The sequence below is a fragment of the Netta rufina genome (assembly GCF_964035555.1).
Source record: "Netta rufina genome assembly, chromosome: Z".
NCBI lineage: Eukaryota > Metazoa > Chordata > Aves > Anseriformes > Anatidae > Netta > Netta rufina.
Genome location: NC_140126.1, coordinates 61,321,450 through 61,342,742, shown reverse-complemented (window position 1 = coordinate 61,342,742; position 21,293 = coordinate 61,321,450). Strand labels below are relative to the sequence as shown.

Sequence of the window (21,293 nt, the reverse complement as noted above, 5' to 3'; positions counted from 1 at the left end):
CAAAAGAGGTTCACTTTGAAGGAGTGAAGTTCACTGAAGCACGTACTCAGGGGTTACACTTCAATTCTCTTGTCTCTTTTACACAGAGGCCTTTGCACTTATGTGCACATGTAAACATTGAATGCTGATTAGCAATTTGTCTTTTAAATTTTCTGTTTTGTGATGATGAATTTAAAAAAATGTGTATACAGAAATCATGGATCAAATGTACATTTGCCATGTCCAGAGTCATCCTTTTTATTTATTTTTTTCTTTTATTTTCTCACCCAATAGATTAAAAATTATGGTCTTCAATCTTTATGTTTCTAAAAATACAATTTATAATTCCATGAATGCAGAATAAAATAGACTGAAACCAAATAATAAAGTAGTTGTACAGTCTGCTTATCATAGTCTTATTCTAGCCATTTTGAGAGATAGGATATGCTGTAGATTATTATGTTCCCAAAGTGAAAGTGAGCATTACTGCATTACTTGCATGAGCTTAAATAGTCACAGAAACTGTATCTATGCTGTAAAACTGAAATTTGAAGAGCAGATAAAAAAACTTAACATCAGTTTGATCATAAAGAAAAAATTACTGATTTCCCATTAACTTGTGGCTTTCATTGTGAGTCATATGAATTATTATTATTTTTTAACATTTATTTTGTTATGTAGTTGACATTACTTTCTCTGGTACTTAAAATACTTTTTTTTTTTTTTTTTTTTTAGTAGATGTTCAGGGCAAACTGTACCAGATTAACTGATGATTAACTTGCTGCTTTTGGAATCTGTTCTTGAAAGACCGCTAAACACTGCTGCCCATAGAGATTGCATATCCTATCTGTTGTTTCAGATATGTGGACTGATTTGCTTTGCTTAAACAGTCTGGGCAAATGCTTCATCATGGGTAAGATAGGGGAGCAAAGAGAGGTTGTAGCTGATAATGCAGAGTGAGAATTGTTTTTTAGTGTTGTCTGAGGTGTGGTCTGGCTTTCAGCCTGGGAAATGAGCTATGTGCAAAATCATTGCATTCCCCTTCCAAAGTTTATACAAGTGTTGTTTCTGTGTCTTTAGATGTGACATATAAACAGATTTAATAAACTTTACTTTCTTGAAATTAATTACCATCCTATATTGGCAAACAGTAGAAGATGTGAATATTTTGCTGGAGGCATAAAGTTCTGTTACCTAGGACAGATAAGAGACTGCTGATGTTTCAGCTAACATTTTAAAACAACTTTGTTGTTGTTGCTATAAATATTCTTTGAAGTTGATTTTCTTGAAAGCTTTTTTTTTTTTTTTTTTTTTTTACTGTATTTTCTTAGGGTTTTTATTTATTTATCATCATTTTATTAGAGTTTATTTGTATATGACAGAAACTATAGCTGTACTGTCCTTCATGCTACACGTATGTGCCACAAACCTACCTTTATCTCTTCCAAGATCTTCCAAGCAGCTTCCTTAGTAGACTCCATCCCAAAGGCTAAAGAGAGAAATTACGATTGCTATGAAAGATCTTAAAGAGGCACTTGGGGAGCAGGTCACTGCTCTCATTATTTCCTTCTTATTCTTTCTTGGGAAGGAAGCTTTTTCCTTTTAAGATTTTGAATATGGATTTCCCAGTTTGCTTTCCCTGAAATGCTAAGTGAGGATGATGATAATGAGTTTTCATGGCCCTATTAGGTTCCCAAGATTCCAACATATTCATAATTCTCCATTTGTAAATTTACACACAGCCTAATTTGATCCTCAAACTGTTTCCAAATCTCAGGGAATGATTGAGTAAGGTCTGTAACTGAAAATGATGAGGGTGTAATGCATTTCAAAGGGTAATACTATTTTGCTGAAGTTACTAATGTATTCTTTAGCAAAACCTTCCTCGTGACAGTTAACAAATGAATGTCTGGTTTATTTATTTACTTATTTTAATAGAGTTGAGATGTGTGTAAGCTTGTTTTTGAGGGTATTGATCTTTCAGATACTGTAATGCTGACAAGTTTGATGTGCACTTAGCTGGTGCTGCACTGTGGGTGACTCAGCCTGGGATGCTACTGTGTCATCCCCCAAAACCTGAACTCAGAATCTTCCCCAAAGTGTGTATTAACACACACATACATGAACATATGAATGAACATATCAGGCTCATTCCTAGCACTATGCTAGAATAGCATAGTATAAACAGACACAATTCTTTACTTAATTCTTTACAGCTTCAGATGTGAAGAAGCTGGATGATACACTGGAAAAAAAATATTATAACTTACTAGTGGTTGAAGAAGGACTGCTGGGTGTAGGCAGCTGTTTGATTCTTCGTTTTTCTATGTCTAAGAGCTCTTTGTTCTACAGACATTTGCCATGGTTTTTGGAATTTGATATATTTTTATCAAATATTTTTTATATGATGAGAAGCTTCCAACACTGAGATACCTTTCATAGCTATTTTTGTTTTGTTTTCTTTTGCAAAATAGCTAAAGTTTATGTATTTAAGCATCATGCCGGTCCATGAGGCATTTTGTCTGTAAAAGCTCCTGTGATTTTTCTCAAGCAGAAAGGGGAGTAGGTGGTATATCTCTGTAATTACAGTGACAAACAGCAGTATGTTGTGGATGGTAAAAAGATATATGGATTCAAGATGAGAGAGGCATGTTGATGGTAGAGAAATAGGTTTCTATTTGCATCTATTAAATGCAAAATCTGTTAAGACGTCCTTGAGATAGAAATTGTTTGAGGCTGGGATAAAATTACACAGAAATATTTCTGTATGACTTTTCTATTCCTGTGGTTTTGCCTAGACATCTGCTTTTTATCATTTTTTTCAAACTATTGTACTAAGTAGATCATTTGTCTCTCCTTGTATGGCTCTACTTTTCTTTCTGTTTGGAATTATTTGGCTCACACAACACAACTTTATAAACCTACTTCTAAGCTAAATTTGGTTCAATTTCCCCTTGGCCTGGAAGCTGCAATCACTGGGAATGAGTGAGAAGTTAGTTGTGAGAAATGCAAAACGCATGGACGACTGAAGATGGAATTATAAGCACCTGAGAGCAGGGTATTCTTGTGATGTTATGCAGCTAGCAAAGAAATACTGGCACTCTCAGTGTTATGAGGGACTTGCTTTTGGTTTGCACTTAGCTCCGTGATGGTTCAGGACTTCCAGGTAAAGACTCATTTTGGAAAAAAAAACAAATAAAAAATAAATGTTTTGTATGTGTACTTAGTTACATTGAACATTGATTTTTGTCAACAAAGGATTAACTACTCTGCAAGATATAATGACCTAAGATGATGGGAAGGTTAGGTATGACAACTCGTCTTAGAGATTCCTGTAGTAATTATAGCAAGTGACTGATTTCTTTTTGGAAGACTAGAGAGGGAGTCAGAAGATACTAGGAGCTACTGATATAGCATGTTTCCAATTCTTTACATATAGGCAAGAATGTCTTCTTTCTGGTGGACTGGATTGCAGTTCTATTGATTATGAGTTCTAATAGTTTGTCTTGTACTTAATTTTTGTACATACAGTGAAAAATTATCCATGTCAAACTTTGCAAGTTTTTGGAATTGATACAAAAATACCAGAATTAAGACTTCTTTATTTTACTTCTTTTCATTAAAAAATGTCACTACATTTTGTTCATTTTGCCAGTATACTGTTTAGTTCAAAGAAAGCAAACAAAAACTTGTGCTAGGCTCATGACCTAATGTGTCTTTTGTTGATTTAAGATCAAGATCCATATCTGTCTGTAATTTTCTCAAAACTTCCACCAAAATGTCATATCAAATCTCATAGCTTTACACTGCTGAATTGTAGTATTAAATAGCAATATATGGATTATAACTATTATATCTCAGAAGTAATATCAGAGCTAAGTACCGTTTCCATTTTGCGTATGCGGCTTTTTTCAGAAGTGCTAGCTTGTAGAGCTGCAAGTCTTTTCAGAAATAAAATCTTACTCATAAAATCACATGAAACATTGAAGAACATACAAAGCAGTGAAAATGGATGGTTGCCTCGGAAAAAAAAAATAATAATTTTGAGTTCTGTGAACTTGAAATCTTATGAGTTTTTAAGGGTATATTACTTTGTTTTCTGAAAAGTAATTCGCTTCTTTATTCAAGATTTGAAAACAAAACAAAACTTTTTTTTTTTTTTTTTTTTTTTTTATGGTGAATTGCATGCAGCTGGTGGTTTATATATTCATTGAACATCAATACCTTACTGTCTTGTTTTCACAGAATCACACAGAATCACAGAATTTCTAGGTTGGAAGAGACCTCAAGATCATCGAGTCCAACCTCTGACCTAACGCTAACAGTCCCCACTAAACCATATCCCTAAGCTCTACATCTAAACGTCTTTTGAAGACTTCCAGGGATGGTGACTCCACCACTTCCCTGGGCAGCCTGTTCCAATGCCTCACAACCCTTTCAGTAAAGAAGTTCTTCCACTGCCTTTAAAACAGAAGAAAAACTGGTGGAACATTTAATGTAAATAGATTATAAAATCTACTATATCTAGTAGATCAAGTATACATTTTTGGATGTGTATTGCAGAATTACACAAAGACAAGTACTCCAAAAAGTGATTGTAGCTAACTGAAGACACTCTTTTCAAAGATAGGGTTAAAAAATAAAAGAAATTGTTTCTTCTAATGTCATGTTTTACTAGTTATTTTCTTATAACAATATCCTGGCACCCAGTAAGAAATTGGAAGTTTTGAGTGTTGATCTAGGCAAGTTAGGATATTCACCCAGAAAAGTTCCTTACCACTTAGCGGAGTTAACAACCAGACAAAATTTGTAAGTTAAAACTGAAAAATGAAAATGTTACGCCAGTCTGTGCAGCGTTTGAGAATCACAAGACATTATATTTGATGACATTCTCAGTTACATTAAACAGGGGCTGCAGTTTAACTTCAGTGAGAAATCAATATGTTATACTCTCTCTATATATTTTAAGAAATTTATTAAAAAAAAATAACAATAAATTGATGCACTACATATTGCTTGTAAAGTTAGTATGTTATTCCTTCCTTTCTCCCTCCCTCCCTCCTTCTCTCCCTCCTTTCCTTCCTTCCTTCCTTCCTTCCTTCCTTCCTTCCTTCCTTCCTTCCTTCCTTCCTTCCTTCCTTCCTTCCTTCCTTCCTTCCTTCCTTCCTTCCTTCCTTCCTTCCTTCCTTCCTTCCTTCCTTCCTTCCTTCCTTCCTTCCTTCCTTCTCTCTTTCTCTCTTTCTCTCTTTCTCTCTTTCTCTCTTTCTTTCTCTCTTTCTTTCTCTCTTTCTCTCTCTCTCTTTCTTTCTCTCTCTCTCTCTTTCTTTCTCTCTCTCTCTCTTTTTCTCTCTCTCTCTCTCTTTGTTTTGGGGAGTTATTACATCTTTTTGACCACCCAGTAAAAATTACATACATAGTACCAACATATCCCAACATATCCTCCATACAATGCTGGTTGCAGTGCAGAATTTCTATGAGTCTAAGTAGTGTAATATAAAATCCATAAAGTGGGTCAGACTGAGCTGACATCCTTGTTTATTCAGGAGTGTCACACAAGATCCCGCAGAGCGAGCAGGGGAGAAGGGGGCATCAAATCTGGTTAATGGCTGAGGAGCTCCTCAGGGTATAAGAGGATGACTCTCTGTACTTGCACTTGTGAATCAAATCCTGTTTTATCACTGAACAGATTCTGCAGAACTAGAGCAGCTTTTTTGTTTCTAAATATTGTCTGTACGACTCCATAGGAAGTGTGTTGTGAAATGGAGTCTATTTTTCTTTTGACTTGCAGTTTTTTTACAGCATCAGTGTTAATGTCTCGGTCAGTAATTGTTATTTTTCCATCTAATTTGAATTTTTCTTTCTGGGATGAAATTGAAACAAAACAAAAAAACATAACAGTAAATAGAATCATGAACTGTGTTGGCAATTAATTTGGACAGATAAACTTTGTTGTCATGTCAGAGTCATTTTATACTATTTCTATGTTTTACAAATGGACAGGTGACAGAAAATTTCCATTGTGTACTACACAGTTGCCCAGAGGGCAGGAGATAAACTCTACAGTGATTTAAATTCAAGCATGGTTCATAGGGCCAGACTCATGTTACTCCTGAGAAAATCTTTGCATTGCCAGAAGGGCAGTTTGAATGGACACAAATTTTCTCATCACCAGGATCTGCCATTTCGTGACACATGTGATGCATAATTACAGCTATGACCTCGTATCAGGAGTGGAATATCAATTTTAATGTCTCCATTTCAAAATAATAAATACTCATTTCTGTTTCTCTAGAATTACATTGCATGGAGTACATTTATATTGTACTGTGTGGAACAGAAACAATCTTTTTGTTGCACACATGAGGCCTAAGCAAATAGGCTGTTATTTGTGACTGGTGCTACATAAATAAAGGAAACAAAATTATTAGAATTTTGTCCTTGTGCTAAAATAACATTTAAATACTTTTCTTCTTTCTTGGAAATTTTGTGTTGGAAATTGTGAATTAATTTTATTAAGCTAATGTACACTTAGTATATTGTTCAGCTAATCTCCATGAGATATACCTATAGATAATATTACAATAACAACATCAGCAATCTATTGGCTTTTTCCTCACATATGCAGTGTTGATTTCCATGGTCTTAAATGGTTATAGATACTTTGAGGGGAGTACCATGGTAGAAAATAAAGGAAAGTAAACAGCGTTTTTGCTGAAATAATCCAATTGCAATAGAAACAAACCAAATGTTAGTCAACAAAATATCAGATTTTGCATTATTAGATACTGTAATATAGGCCAATCTGCTGTACAAGCTTTCAAACATTTCTGTGTTGAGCAGCCTTACAGTTATGTCTTGCATTCCAGTCTTCCCTGCAGCTATTTAATGTCTCTTTTTAATTTCGCTACTTTCCAAGGAGTTTCTTGTGATTGCACCAACCTATTCCATAGCTCTAACTGATAGTTAAAACAAACAAACAAACATATATTGGATTTCAGGAGAGGATCCAATAGTATATTTAGCCATATACAGACCCTAATACTGACACAAATCCACACTAAACTTGCAGATATATGTTTGAATTTCATGCTTAGTGCACATATCTCAAATGTACTGTCCTTGTTCCTTTCATTTTGAGAAGTTTTCTACGTCTTGCTTACATATGTAAAGTGAAGTGAAAATATGAATTCTTTCTCCTGTAAGCTGGCTTTCCTGCTATCCGAAGATACTGATAGAATTCAACTGTATCTAACATTTAAATCCTAATTATTTGGGGGGAGTAAATCTTGTATGGGTATAATTTTATGTTATTATTATTATTATTTTTGTAGAGAAACCAAAATGCTAAAATAGAAAATTAAATGAAACAAGGTCTTTGGCTTTGAACTGCGAATAAATGAATAGTTGTTTTGGTCTTGGAGAGGAATCAGATTTTTTTTTTCAAAGATATTTTGTCAGATTTCTTTCTGAACCATGGTTATCTACATGTTTGCTTTTTATAAGAAGAAAGAGGGCACTGATCTCTATAAAGTAAACTAAAGTATTGCATGTGAATTTTTATGGTTTTACAAATACACAACTTGTAGTTACAGTATGAAGAGTGGAATCTAGGAAGCTCTTTCATGCTATTGAGTTTTTGTTTACTTTTACCTGTGGGCACAGGAGTGAGTTGACCAGATAGAATTGCTGCCTTCAGATTTTTTTTTTTTTTTTTGTGATTAACATGTGGCTGTACTCGGGGGGAAAAAAAAAAAAAAAAAAAAGAAAAAAAGGTAAAGATGAAAAACTGAAAGGGGTAAGGATGACTGTGGCAAAACTGTAGGCACCCAGCCTCATGCTCTCCTTCCAGAACATCACACATGTGCCATGGGTCCCCCAAACAATGGTGTGAACTTTTTGTTAGTGAAATTAAGTTAACTAGTAGCACTTCAGCTCCAGTGATTAGTTTATGTATGTGAGAAAATACTTAGTTCCTGTGTTGTGGTTATCTGTAGTTTAAAACTAGTCATTCAACTACAAATAGTGTGAAAGGCAGTTTTCAGGAAGGCCTTATGACTTTTATATTACAAGTTTTGGTCACCTAGTAGACACTATCAGTTGCATGGCCTACATAAAAGTGACTAAAAAAGGAATCTGGAAGACTAGAAGATATGAGGCTTTATAAAAATGAACAAAACAGAATTACAGGTGGTAGACGAGATCATTAAGTAAAATACATAAGTGAACGAATGGTTATAACTTCAAAAATAAAGCTATTTTTCCTTTTCTCTGCAGCAAGTGCTATCTCATGATTACTTCAGAGGATAACAACCTTAAGGAAAATTCATAACAGCAGATAAGGCAGTCTGAAACAGGAGGGTAGATGCTCCTCATTACTTTAATTATGTTAAAAAATAGCCAGCAAAGTGTGTACCAAACTTAAGATTGTAGGTGTGTAATACCACTGATACAGTGACGTGTATGCAAATCTAGATTGTGTGAAAGATCAGAGCTGAAATATACTCTGCAGCAGATTTAGATTCAGAAACTGTCACATATAAGCTAAAGTTAAATAATTAAGTCTCCTCCTGCACTGGAAGGCAAAACATAATACTGAAGGATTACTGTTCATGTACAATGATATTGCCAAGTAAACCCTAGAGGGAAAGAAATGGAATTTCATTCCGGAGTGGTTCAAGTTGTATTTCTTCTGTATTCACTTGTTGAGCTAGCCAACTACCCATCCCATTGTTAAGTTGGCAAAGTAATAATAATAATAATAAAAGTGGTTTAAAAAATTGTGTACTTCAGATCCGGGAAGGAAAAAACTGTTTGCAGAGGGTGCTTCTGTTCTGTGCCTTTGCAGGGACAAGCTTTTCTCACTGTGTTCTCTCTGGCCATTGTGCAGGTGGTTGACCAGATCGACACACTGACATCTGACCTGCAGCTGGAGGATGAGATGACGGACAGCTCCAAAACAGACACACTTAACAGCAGCTCCAGCAGCACAACAGCTTCCAGCTTGGAGAAGGTCAAGGTGCGGGGCAGTGCTCCGCTCATCAAGCCCCCTGCGCACCCCTCTGCTATCCTCACCGTGCTGCGGAAGCCAAATCCTCCCCCACCTCCACCACGACTGACGCCTGTCAAGTGTGACGAGCCTTCAAGGCTGCCTCCTTCGACCAACCCTGTCAAGACTAATGGTACCCTGCTGAGAAATGGGCCCAACCGCATCCCAAATGGAGATACATGCTATATACCGAACAGTAATTTGGACAAAGTTGCAATGCAGCCTCTAATGCATAGACCTGAGAAAGAGCGGTGTCCTCAGCCAGGAGCAAGGGAACGGGTGCGATTTAATGAAAAAGTGCAGTACCACGGTTATTGCCCAGACTGTGATGTTCGGTATAACATTAAAAACAGGGAGGTGCACTTGCACAGTGAGCCTGCCCGTCTTGTGGGAAAGCTGCCGCATCAGTGTCCTCCTCTGCCACCTCCACCGCCTCCACTGCCTCCATTTCCCTTAGAAAATGGAGGGTTGGGGATAAGTTCCAGTAATAGCTTTCCTCCTCCAAGACCCGCGACTGTGCCTCCACAAACTGCGCCAAAACCCCAGAAGACCATCTTGAGAAAATCAACCACTACAACAGTGTGATGTATGCCACTTGAAAAAACTTTGTTTTTTCCTATATATAAACATAAATAGGTAATGAGCACTTTCTACTTGAGCAATAAAAAGACCCTATGTATTACTCCCTGTGTCCAGTGAAGTGGCATAAAAATCACATGGTAAGTACTGAGAGGAGTGCTTCTTGATTTTACTTGTAGTCACTGTAAAATATCATTATGGCAAAGGGTACTGAAAAATGCACAGGGTTCAGTGCATGGGTTATAAACTTCTATTGCAGTTTCATATCTGTGGCATGGTTTAAAAAACTGAAAAGAAAGTTCAGTTTGAAAATACGGAGTGGTGATTTGTGATAGATTTTCACTGGACTTAGTGGAATAAATAAGTGGAATAACTTCTGGGTTTGGGGAAACTTTCTGTTTCTAGCTACTATGTTTTAAAATGTTATTTTGATGAAACAAAGTGGAGTGCTGGATAATGACTTTTGACTGAATTCTAGCAAAAGCATTTCTCTCTACCTGATCGCTTGAGCAAAGGCATTGTGTGTGGAGCTGTGCAATAGTAGGCAATCATCAGACTTACATGCAGCTTGATCTTTGGTAGGGGAGTGAAGAAGTAATTGAAAGGTATGTTGACATTTCTTTGGAAGTTATCTCACATTTTATTTCTCACTTGTTCAATGTGCTGTAACCAAGGACAGAGCTTTTATGGGAGCAGGGACTGTCTCATTCAGTTCCCCTCTATTTCCACTACTTCCACATGAAGACTGGTGGTAATATTTTATCTCACTTACATGTATGTCCACTGTAGATTAAAGCAACACAGCACACTCCTGCATTTTTTACAAAGCTTTTTGTCTGGTGCAAATCTATTTTTGAAGGCAAAGAAAGTTTTGCCTAAGGCCTCCAGGGACATCCACTTAATTCTTGTAAAGAGCTTTGAAGTTGAAAAGCTCTGTGCAATTATGAAGCATTAACATGCAAAACAAGATATTGTTCATGTTATCACATTTTGATGGTGAACCCAATTAATATTCTTACTAGATGAAAAAAGTCCTCAGTGTTTTTAATTATATTTTGAAAGAACCTTCTTTTATTCTCACAGAGAGAATTGTTGGTACCTAAAGTTAAAACCCATCCAATCAGTGAAGAAAATATGATGATGAGTCTGTTATTTACAAAGTTGTGCCTAATTAGGATCTCAAATGGCCCAACAGCAGATGCTATATAAAAGCAGTGGTTTTTTTTTTATTTATTTATTTTTATTTATTTATTTATTTATTAATATTATTTTCAGTTGAAATGTAAAACACACTCTATGGTTTGATCCAGGTTGGCTTCTCTAGGGTATTATGACAGAAAACAGATTTTTTAAATCTGAATCTCCACTTAAATGCAGTAATAGGAATTTAACTGGAAAAAAAAAATCATCAAGCTGTACATGCAGTTTCCCTATATACACACTGTAGCACATTTAGAGTATTTAAACCAAAATAATAATAATCATAACAAAAAGTTTAACAGATAATTACCTTTGAAAACTTCTACAGTGAGCAAAGATTATATATTGTGCAAATATTCATGCTTTCCCTAAGTGCTCCCCACATGCTTTTCATGATGCACCGCAAGTTTTGCATTGTTTGACTACATTTAATTTTATGGGGGTTATTGCCAAGTGAAGTCTTAGCACCTGTAGGAGAAGGCAGTAAGCTGTTCTATGTATGCACGAGATCTGTGCTGCCTGAGTTAAGCTTCTGTTGCATGGATTAAGCTCATGCCCTGCCTTTTACATGGAAAATTTCTTCTAAATTCATTGAAACAGTGTGGGGATGTATCTACATATCTGCATTGTATACCTTTGGTTTTTCGAGAAAACTGACCATCATGATGATTTTATCATGATGGGAACATATATCTGACAAAACTGACCATCATGATGATTTTATCAGCGGGGAACATATATCAATCCTTTTAAATGGTTTAATATTTTTTTCCTTCTTAAAAGAGCTGTTGTGTACAAGAAATTATTGGATAATGCAAGTCAAACCTTCCATATATAATATAAAATATTTCTCTCTCATCTTAAATTTAGGAAAATAACAGTGAATAATTGTAAGCGAGAGGGTACGCTGCATGTATCTTACCTCACTTGGCTCAGTGTTTTACAATATAAACTAATCTGTGATAGCAGTGCACAGAATTTCTCCTCTGTGTTCTGTCCTGGGCTTGTCGGAAACTCATGAATGTATTAGTATCTCCAAATTAAGATACTGTACTCTGTGGATATGCTTTGATATGCATCCAAGTTACAGTTTCATTGCAATGTTTTGTTTATAGTTCTCAGCTCTGGAAAGTGGCAGCTAACTCAGGATTGGCTTTTGTATTCTGCTAATTAAACCTAGGTATTTCATGTTCAGTTTTGTTCTCCTACATGTTCCATCTCTCACTTGCTCTCCTCTTTCAGAATGTTTTCTTGTCTATTTCACCATGCCACTTTAATACCATTTCACAAACTGTGGAAAAAATGATTTATGCATTTTGATGGGTGGAAAAGTACTGTGCCAAGTATGCACCTTTTCAAATGTAATGCTGCTTTTGGCCATAAACAAAACAAAACAACAACAAAACAACGAAACAAAAATAACAACTTAGAAGTGTGAAGCTTTTTACAGCTTTTTTTTTTTTTTTTTTTTTTTTTTTTTTTTTTTTTTTTTTTTTTTTTCCAGGTAGTTTGCTAATCCAGGCTATCTTTAATGAACCAAAGTGTTCCAGGTTTTCTGTTCATCATGCTACCAGAGATGAACCAATTCTTCTGTTTTAATGAGAACCTCCGTGACCTGTGTGTCATACTGGGAGGTAGTTTTATCAGTAGAATAGTTTCACAGTATTAACATGGCAGAATAAAATCCAGTTTAAAACAGGTATGCTTGAAAGGCATTTGAAACAATTAACTTCGAGCTTTGCAGTACTGTCTAGAAAATTAATTAAAATGGCATAAGAAAGAATGCAATACTACATTCAACCAACGGTGATTTTTACATTTAAATTAGGAATGTAATCTCTGTGAAGCATTTCTGAACACCTGTAACATAGGATGTTTCACTCCTGAGCAGAACGCAATAATCTAACCAGAATCAGACAGCAGTGCCCTTGAAACTTAAGTATAAGTTCATTGAGATTGTATTTAATGTTCTGCACAGATGTTAATATGCTGTATTTCTGTACTGAACTTTATGTATTATATACTGAAGAACTGAAAGGTCATTAACAGTATTCAGAGCTTTAATGCAATATTTACCATAATTTCAGAGTGCTGCTCAGCTTTGATTCCCCAATATTATTTTAAAGTTTGAATTGTCCGGATCTGGACATCTCAGAGGTAAATAGAAAGAGAAAGTATTTTCCATCAATTTAATGAATGTGGCAAGCTTAGGAGGATGGAAACAAACAGTGTAAATGTCTTATTTTGTAATAATGGCAGTGATTAAAAAGCAGCTAGCATATGAGTGCTTAGTAAGAAAGGAACACCAGGACTGCAAAATTGAGTAACAATCCATCTTAAGGGTCTATGGTAGGACTCTTCAAAAAGATTGCTGATCTTTTTATCACTTCATAAAAATCACTGTTCTTCCTTCTCTCTTGTCTTCCTGAGTTGTTACTCCTTTCAACACAGCTTTCATTGATCACAGAAGCAGATTTCAAATCTTCAGCCTCCTTTTTTTATGATGATGTCAATATTTTATTTAAAATTTTATATGCAGTAGGTAGTGTAGAATACAGCTTTTGTTAACTTCTTAAAGATAACTTGATTATTAGTTTTGAAGTGAGTATAGTGTGAATTCATTAATTACCAGAGGGAGCTGTGCAAGCTGTCTGGACCTGCCCATATCTCCATATTTCCATGTTCTAATTATGGCTTTCCTTTCAGTGAAACTGCGAATGGTGAATTTACATGTGGAGATAAAGTCATGCTATGATTGCTACCTCTCTCTGCTGATGTATTCTTAAGTTAGTCCTTGAGTATTGGGCATATATTTACAGAGGCAGCATTCTTGCGTATATGCTGTGTATACGTACACCCACCCCACGCTTTTTCAAGGGGTGGGTGTACGTATGTATGAAAAATACTTATCCACTGCTAAAACATTGATCAAGTTTACAGTTGTGTTTCAAACTAGTAATAAAATCATCTTGTTTAGAATGATGTAAGATTGGAAAAGTGAGACAGGCACAAAGGCATGCAGTGGAAGAAGTGCAATGGTCAGCAGTGGTACGCACAGTGTTTAGAACACTTGGCTCTGAAAAATACTTGGTGCCTTCTGTGTAGTACATTGTAGGTCAGTGTGTGGCATATAGCATACAGTAAAATCATCCTAGCGATTCAGAATGTGTTGGCACAGACCATGCTGCTCACAGCTGCAGTGGCAGCAGCAGTGCTGGTGCTGCTGGCTCAGCTTGCAGCAGCGCACTGCGCGCAAGCCGCAGTTCAGCCTTGTCTTTGCTGGGGAACAGTTGTGGGGTAATGGTTTATTTTGTTCAGTTTCTGTTTGCTTGTTTGTTCTTTTAATGGGGAAAAAAAATAGCAGGGTTTTTATCTCACTGGGTTGTTTTGTGGTGGAAAGGAGCCCAAAAGTGGAGAGCAAGTTTTTCCCCCACATGTAATTTTGACAAAGTGTGGTAGTCCATCTTGGGATACCTCTGGGAAACATGTGCAAGTTACTGACATTCCTGATCATCAACAATTTGACATCTGGCATTGTTTGATGTCTGGCATCATTGGATGTCAAAGAGCTCTCATTAGTTGACACAGGTGCAGCTGGGATAAATGGGCTTGACTATGTGTCTTGCTGCAGGAGGGTGGCCCATGCTCATGTCAATCTCTGCAAATCTGCTGCTGATCTCTGTGTTTTCACATTTGTTCATGAATGGCAAAGTCCTGGTGCTATGTGGCATGGGAGGTTTGGTTAAAAAGTAGCAGTGCCTGTCAGCTAAGCTGCATTATTCCAGCAGCATAAGAAGGTGAAGCCGTGGCTGTGCCTGGCTTGCTATGTGTTTCATCTTTGGAAATTTTAAGTCAGTTTTCTTACTGCTGAGATGACCATTTTTATGTCAGGTTATAAGGCAAGAGTCTCATATGCAGGCATGGCCAAGTGGAACTAGAACCTTTCATTTTTTGCAGGGCTGTTTTTCTTTTGCATAACTATGCATCTTTTGTGGTGTGATTTTTTTATTTTTTTTTTTTTATTATATGCATGTATATATATAAATATATATATTTAGGTAGCAAGATGTGGAAATAAGTCAGGTCTGGCCCACTAAAAAATACAACATGAACTGCACCCAACAGCCTGTCAACATCAGTGTTATAAACAATGAGCAAGATCAGGCCCATTTTGCTGCTTCACTTGGGAAAATAATGAGAGGAGCTTGCAGTACGGGGACTCCAGAAATTGCTGTCTCTTCTCCTCTGTAGAGAAAGAGATTTTTTTTATTTTATCCTGTAATATTTATGTGCTAAGACTCTTGAAGGAACAGAGCACAATCTATTTCACAGTTGGCTGTAAATTATGTTCATAATATGAAATTATATTTTTATAAGAGTTTTCTTATCTCAGATCTGTCCCTTGATGCTGTTTGCCTGATTTTTTTGACTGACCTCTTTTACGGTCTTGCAAGCAATAAAAGGAAAAATGTCATTTACATATGAAGGAAAAAAAAATATATGAAAAAAGAACTTTGAGAAAATATGTTTAAGTAAATTCTTCAGCAGTGTCTCCATGATTCTGACTAAACCAATCCCAAAGTTTGTCTTTAAGTGGGGTTATTACAATTGCTTGAAACTGAAACTTGAATCATTTTAATCATGAGAGAGCAAGAATAAAGTCAGTCACTGACAGAGCTTTTCATAGAAGTGTTTATTTCCTTTCCAGTTCAGTGTTGCCATGTATGAGTTATTAACTCATGTTAGTCTCCTTTTGATGGTAGTATCTTCTTTATAAATGTCATTGTGATGATAATATATTTATAAATCTCTATTAATATAAAATTTTTATTTTTAGCTCTATTTTATTTTTGTAGGTACAGTGTATGAATATATAAAGGAATGCCAAATTACATTGTCTTCTGTCACCAAGGAGTAACTATCATATGCTGTAATTGTAATGGATGATTGTTTTCCCTTGGTTTCACAATTTAGAACCACAAAATCATAGAATATGATTGGAAGGGACCATAAAGACCATCTAGTTCCAACTCCTCTGCCATGGGCAGGGACATGTCTGACTAGACCAGTTTGCCCAAACCCCCATCCAGCCTGACATTGAACACTTTCATGGATAAGGCGTCCACAGCTTCTCTGGGCAACCTATTCCAGTGCCTCTAAACCTTTTGAGTAAAGAATTTCTTCTCAATATCTAATCTAAATCTAGCCTTTTTTCGTTTAAAGCCATTGCTTTTTCTCCTATCACTGGACTCCTTGACAAAGTGTCCCTCTCCAACTTTCCTGTTGGACCTCTGTAGGTACTGGTAGGCTGCTATGAGGTCTCCCCAGAGCCTTCTCTTTTCCAGGCTGAACAACCCTTACTCCCTCAGCCTGTCTTCATAGGAGAGGTGCTCTATTCCTCTGATCATCTTTGTGGCCCTCCTTTGGGCTCGTTCTAATAGCTGCACATCTTTCTTGTGCTGGGGTCCCCAGAGCTGAATACAGTTCTCCAGGTGGGGTCTCACAAGAGAAGAATAAATGTGGAGAATCCCCTCCCTCACCCTGCTTTTGGTGTAGCACAGGATATGGTTGGCTTTCTGGGCTGCAAGTGCACATTGATGGCTCATGTTGAGCTTCTCATCAACCAACAACCCTCCTCAGAGCTGCTCTCAATCCATCCAGCCTGTATTTGTGCTTGGGATTGCCCCAGTCCAGGTGTAAGGCGCTTGGCCTTGTTGAACCTCATGAGATTTGCACAGGCCCACCTTTCCAGCCTGTCAAGGCCCCTCTGAATGGCATCCCTTCCCTCCAGTGCATTGACTGTACCACATATCTTGGTGTCATCAGCAAACTTGCTGAGGGTGCACTCAGTTCCACTGTCCATGTCACTGACAAGGAAGTTAAATAGCTCTGGTCCCGATACTGACCACCAAGGAACACCATTCATTACTGATCTGCACCTGGACATTGACCACAACTCTTTGAGTGCAACCACCCAATTTCTTACCCACTGAGAGGTCCATCCTTCAAATCCATGTCTCTCTAATTTAAAGACAAGGATATAATGTGGGATAGTGTCAAATGCACAAGACCAGGTAGATGATGTTGTTTTTTCTCCCCCTATCTATTAATGCTGTAAGCCTACCATAGAAGACCACCAGGTTACAACATGATTATGTAATTCAAATTTGTAAAGTTAATTTTGGGCCTCTGACACACATGAGACAAAACACTGTGTTCAGTGGTCATTGAGAACAACTAAAACTGACAACAATGTATGTTCACTTCTGAAGCAAACCTATTTTTCTTTGCACATTCTTTGTAAAAAGAAGAAAAAAAAATGGAAAAAAAAAGGTTGCAGAATCTTCTGTTACTACATAAAAAAGTTTTTTTGTACACTTGCACACTGTAAGTACATTCTAGTTTCATCCTACTTTATAAGAAAAAAAAAACTCTCCAAGTGACATCTAAATTGGTAAACATTAGATTTTCAAATATTTTCAAATCAAATATAAGGAGATAATGATTAGCTGAAGGTAATGTAAAGTAAAAGAAAAACCTCACTGATCTTCACAATTTCAAGTATTTACTCTTGAAAACTACAGAACAGGTCTTTCAAAATAGTATATAAAAACACACATATGAGGAAATATTGCAGTACATCAGTCCATATTGATGAAATGCATGAAGGAAATTAACTGGATATATCTTCTCAGCTTATCCATATCTGTGTGGACTAGCTTCCTCATACCATGTTGTTCAACTAGTCCAGCTGAATCAGTACGAAAAACAACCAGAACAACAACAAAACAGATAAAATGATTTTCCTTTACATTCTTTTTTTTTTCTTTTTCTTTTTTTTTTTTTTAATTTGATTTTAAGCCATTGTGAACCTTTATCTATCTATCTATCTATCTATCTATCTATCTATCTAATCTACCGATCTATTTATTTATTTAAAGTGAAGACATGCACATGTTTGTGGAATGTCTCTAGAGCACAAGGAGCTCTGTGTGTAGTCCAGGCAGAATTGGAAATGAAAGAGCCAAACTGTCCAGTGCAGGCTGGAAACATTAAAGTCGACTTTTACTTGAAACCTGGTTCATTTTATTCCAGAAGTTTTGAAGTTCATTGTTTTTAAGAATTGTTCATAAATAAATCTGCTGATACCTTAACTTGTACTGCATTACCTAGAAAGTGTTTGAGATGCTTATCACTTTTTACCTCAATGACTAAAGAAAGGATTAAAAGTCACTTTTGCTATTTAGGATATAGCTGAGCAATAATGGTGGTACCGTCATTAAAAGCCTGTTTCTGTGCTAGAACTGAAGGTAGAGAAATAACCCAAAAAGCAAAGTGGCCTAAAATAGAACTTTCACAATTAGCTGTATTGTGGATTGAATATGGAGCCCAGTAATGAATGCATAGAAAACAAGAAATTTAATTGCACATAGTAAATAAAAGAAAAATATGGGTAAGTGTTTTAAATGCTGTCCAGTGGAAGAGGAAAAGGATAAATGGAAAAGAAGATACTAATATTATAGTAAGAGTTTCATATCGCTGGGACTTGCCCTTAAGGTACAACATGAAACTAGGTATGATGCATAGCGGCAATGCCCATGAGGAGCACTGGCAGGCAACAACAAACTTCTTATTGGACTGACTGTTCCTAACCTTGTGGCATTTCTGGGCCTGAAGCTAAATCAGATTTATAAGGGACATTATGTCTCAGTATCCCTTGCCAGACAGGTCTGCAGGTCAGAATAATACGATAGCAGTGCCCGAGTGCACTACAGAAGACACAAACCCTGTAATTTGCTCAACACAGGGTTTAATTATATCAGAATTATAAAGTGTTTAGGTTAGTCTGAAAGTTTAGCTTTTTGTACCCTTCATAATTTTTTCTTTCCTGCTTTCCCATTTCTTTCTCCATAAATGTGTAAGAGTGAGAGAATGGCATAAAGTTCACCTCTGTTTAGCTTAATTTAATGTTGATCAATATTACTAAGTTTATTAGGTTTGTCAGTAAGAATGTTTACAAAGGATATTCAGATGCTCTTTGTTCACTTCTAGCTGGAAACATACCTATCATCAACAGTCAGTGACATAAACTGAACAAAGGGAGTGAACAAATTACCTTCAATCCTTTAGCATGCCTTGACTAGTAATGGGCTTCCAATTTCACTCTAAAAGCTATCACTGAATTTAATTCTGAGTAGGTGATTGAAACTAGGTCTTTCTGGTTATCACAAATTGAAGTGTTGTATTTCACAGATTGAAGTTCTGCTTGATGTATCTGTCACATGAAAACATTCACATCTTTGTGGTCAGTGCTTTTCATTCTAAATATTCAGAATTAATTTTCTGACACTGTCCCTCACACTTGAATGCTGGAGGAGGGGGTGATAAAGGGCATCTTTTATGACCTCTTACTGGAAAATAAAAAGCTTTCCATCAGAAACCTATGTAGTTCCTTGTCAGAATAGGCATGGCTTTCTGGAGTCTGATTTTAGCCTGAAAACTAAAGAACCTAGATTTCCAGGGACTCTAAAATTCCAACCAAAGTATTGCTAGTTCAAGAGGTCTGTTGTTATTGTTAATAGTAGTAAATTTTTGAAAAGATTGAAACAAAACACTTCTTTTCTGAAACAATTTTAAAGTTACTTTTGTTTCCATGAATTTTGTAATAATTCTCCATTGTTCTACAGTGAAAGAAAACATTTAAAATGTTATAATTCCATACCAATACAAGTAATCCTAGCTCTTGTTCAGTGAAGTTTTCTAGGCAGCATATATCGTGGGCAAGAAAATTTTACAGAGGGACTCTTTGCAAATCTAAAAATTGCCTTGTGTGTTTGTTTAGTGAGGCACAGGATTCTTTGCTGTTCTCACATCAGTCCTTATTTCCCGAATGTATGTTAACAGGATGTGGTATACAAACTTGTAATTCTAGTTTTATTTTGTACTGGAAATCAACCCTTCATTATTTTTTCACCCTTTTCTAAAAACCAGTAATATTTGATGTGTGTCTAGTGCCAAGCAGCAAAATGTGGGAAAGAAAGCTTTGTGTACTCCAAATATCCCAATACATGATTACCAAATATGTCTTAAAATATATTCATTGATAGGATTTAAATATGCTTAGAAATTTCATTGAAGGGAAGGAAACAAGGAATCAGGTGTTTAAAATGACATAGCTCTGGTATTTTAAAATGCAAAGAAAAAAGTGCTTAATTTATTTCATTTAAATAAAGTCTCCAGTTGTCTAAGTTTTAAGCTCCAAGTGTGTAATACTCCTGATAGAAAAGGATAATGACAGTCTCTGACTCTAGCTAATTTACTAGTGTAGATTCAGGAAATCCCCAAAGTTAATTTACACTAGCTGACTTAAGAAAAAGAAAGTATTAAAACTGTAAGAACTATATTGTCCTCTAATATAATACATTTTTAATTTGAAGATCTAAAGGAATAAAAGGATATCTAAAGAGATAAAATAGAAAGTTCTCACATTTAGCTGTGTGTAACATTTTTAAAGCTCAGTTTTCATCAGTATTGGGGCACAATCAAGTGTTTTGGTGGACAAAGAGTTTAAAGAATCACAGAATCACAGAATCAGCTAGGTTGGAAGAGATCTTCAAGATCACCTAGTCCAACCTCTGGCCTAACACTAACAAGTCCTCCACTAAACCATATCACTAAGCTCTACATCTAAACGTCTTTTAAAGACCTCCAGGGATGGTGACTCAACCACTTCCTTGGGCAGCTGATTCCAATACCTTGCAACCTTTTTGGAAAAGAAGTTTTTCTTCTTATCCAACTTAAACCTCCCCTGGTGCAACTTTAGCCCATTCCTCTCTCTCCCCTGCCACCTCCTTCCCTTCAAAAAAAAAAAAAAAAAAAGCAATCACACAACCCCAGAGAATCAGTAACAGAGCTGTTTATTGCCTGGACACCTTGAAGGCAAGCCTGCAGGATGTCTGTGGTGTTTGGTGGCTCCAAGCTAATGCTTGCAATGGAGCCTGAGCAACAAGTAGGGGGCTTGTTGGGAACTCCTGTGATGCTGTAGGTGCTCTTGGATGGCAGAGCACAAAGACATGCCACAGGAGTCCCAGATCTGTTCTGGCAGAGGTGGATCCACTTCCATCCGTTCCTCCACATCTGGTGGATCCAGCTCCATGGGCTCCACGGTGTTAGGCAGTCCTTGCCTGGGACTGCCCAAACAGGATGCCTTCCATCAGGAATGTTTTCAGGCCAGGGTGCTGAACCAGGCGGTTGTCCAGTTCCACACCTCAGTCCCATGCCACTGTTGGCTTGCTTTTAATGCATGGGTCTGATGGTACCATCTGGTTTACGGCCATTACTGAGTCCTGCACGGTGCTCTGGACTATGGGTGTGCCCCTGCTCCCTGTGGCTGTCTGCCTGATGCTCCTGCCTTCACTCCACATCACTGCTGCTCCTATGGTAAGGCCCATACCCCCTGTCACTGTGTGTTTGAGGGGCTGTCCTGTTC

The 21,293-nt window shown here is 36.7% G+C and overlaps 1 protein-coding gene across 5 annotated transcripts in view; it reads left to right on the top strand.

Moving 5' to 3' along the window:
• The window catches only part of PRR16 (proline rich 16), a 173,142-nt gene that overhangs the window by 107,402 nt on the left and 44,447 nt on the right, over positions 1–21,293 (top strand). For all 5 annotated transcript variants that reach the window (XM_084304973.1, XM_084304974.1, XM_084304976.1 and 2 more), the window contains one exon: positions 8,867–9,744. In XM_084304973.1, the coding sequence (XP_084161099.1) occupies positions 8,867–9,610 (744 nt within the window). In that variant the 3' untranslated portion in view covers positions 9,611–9,744. The remainder of the gene's footprint in view (positions 1–8,866; positions 9,745–21,293) is intronic.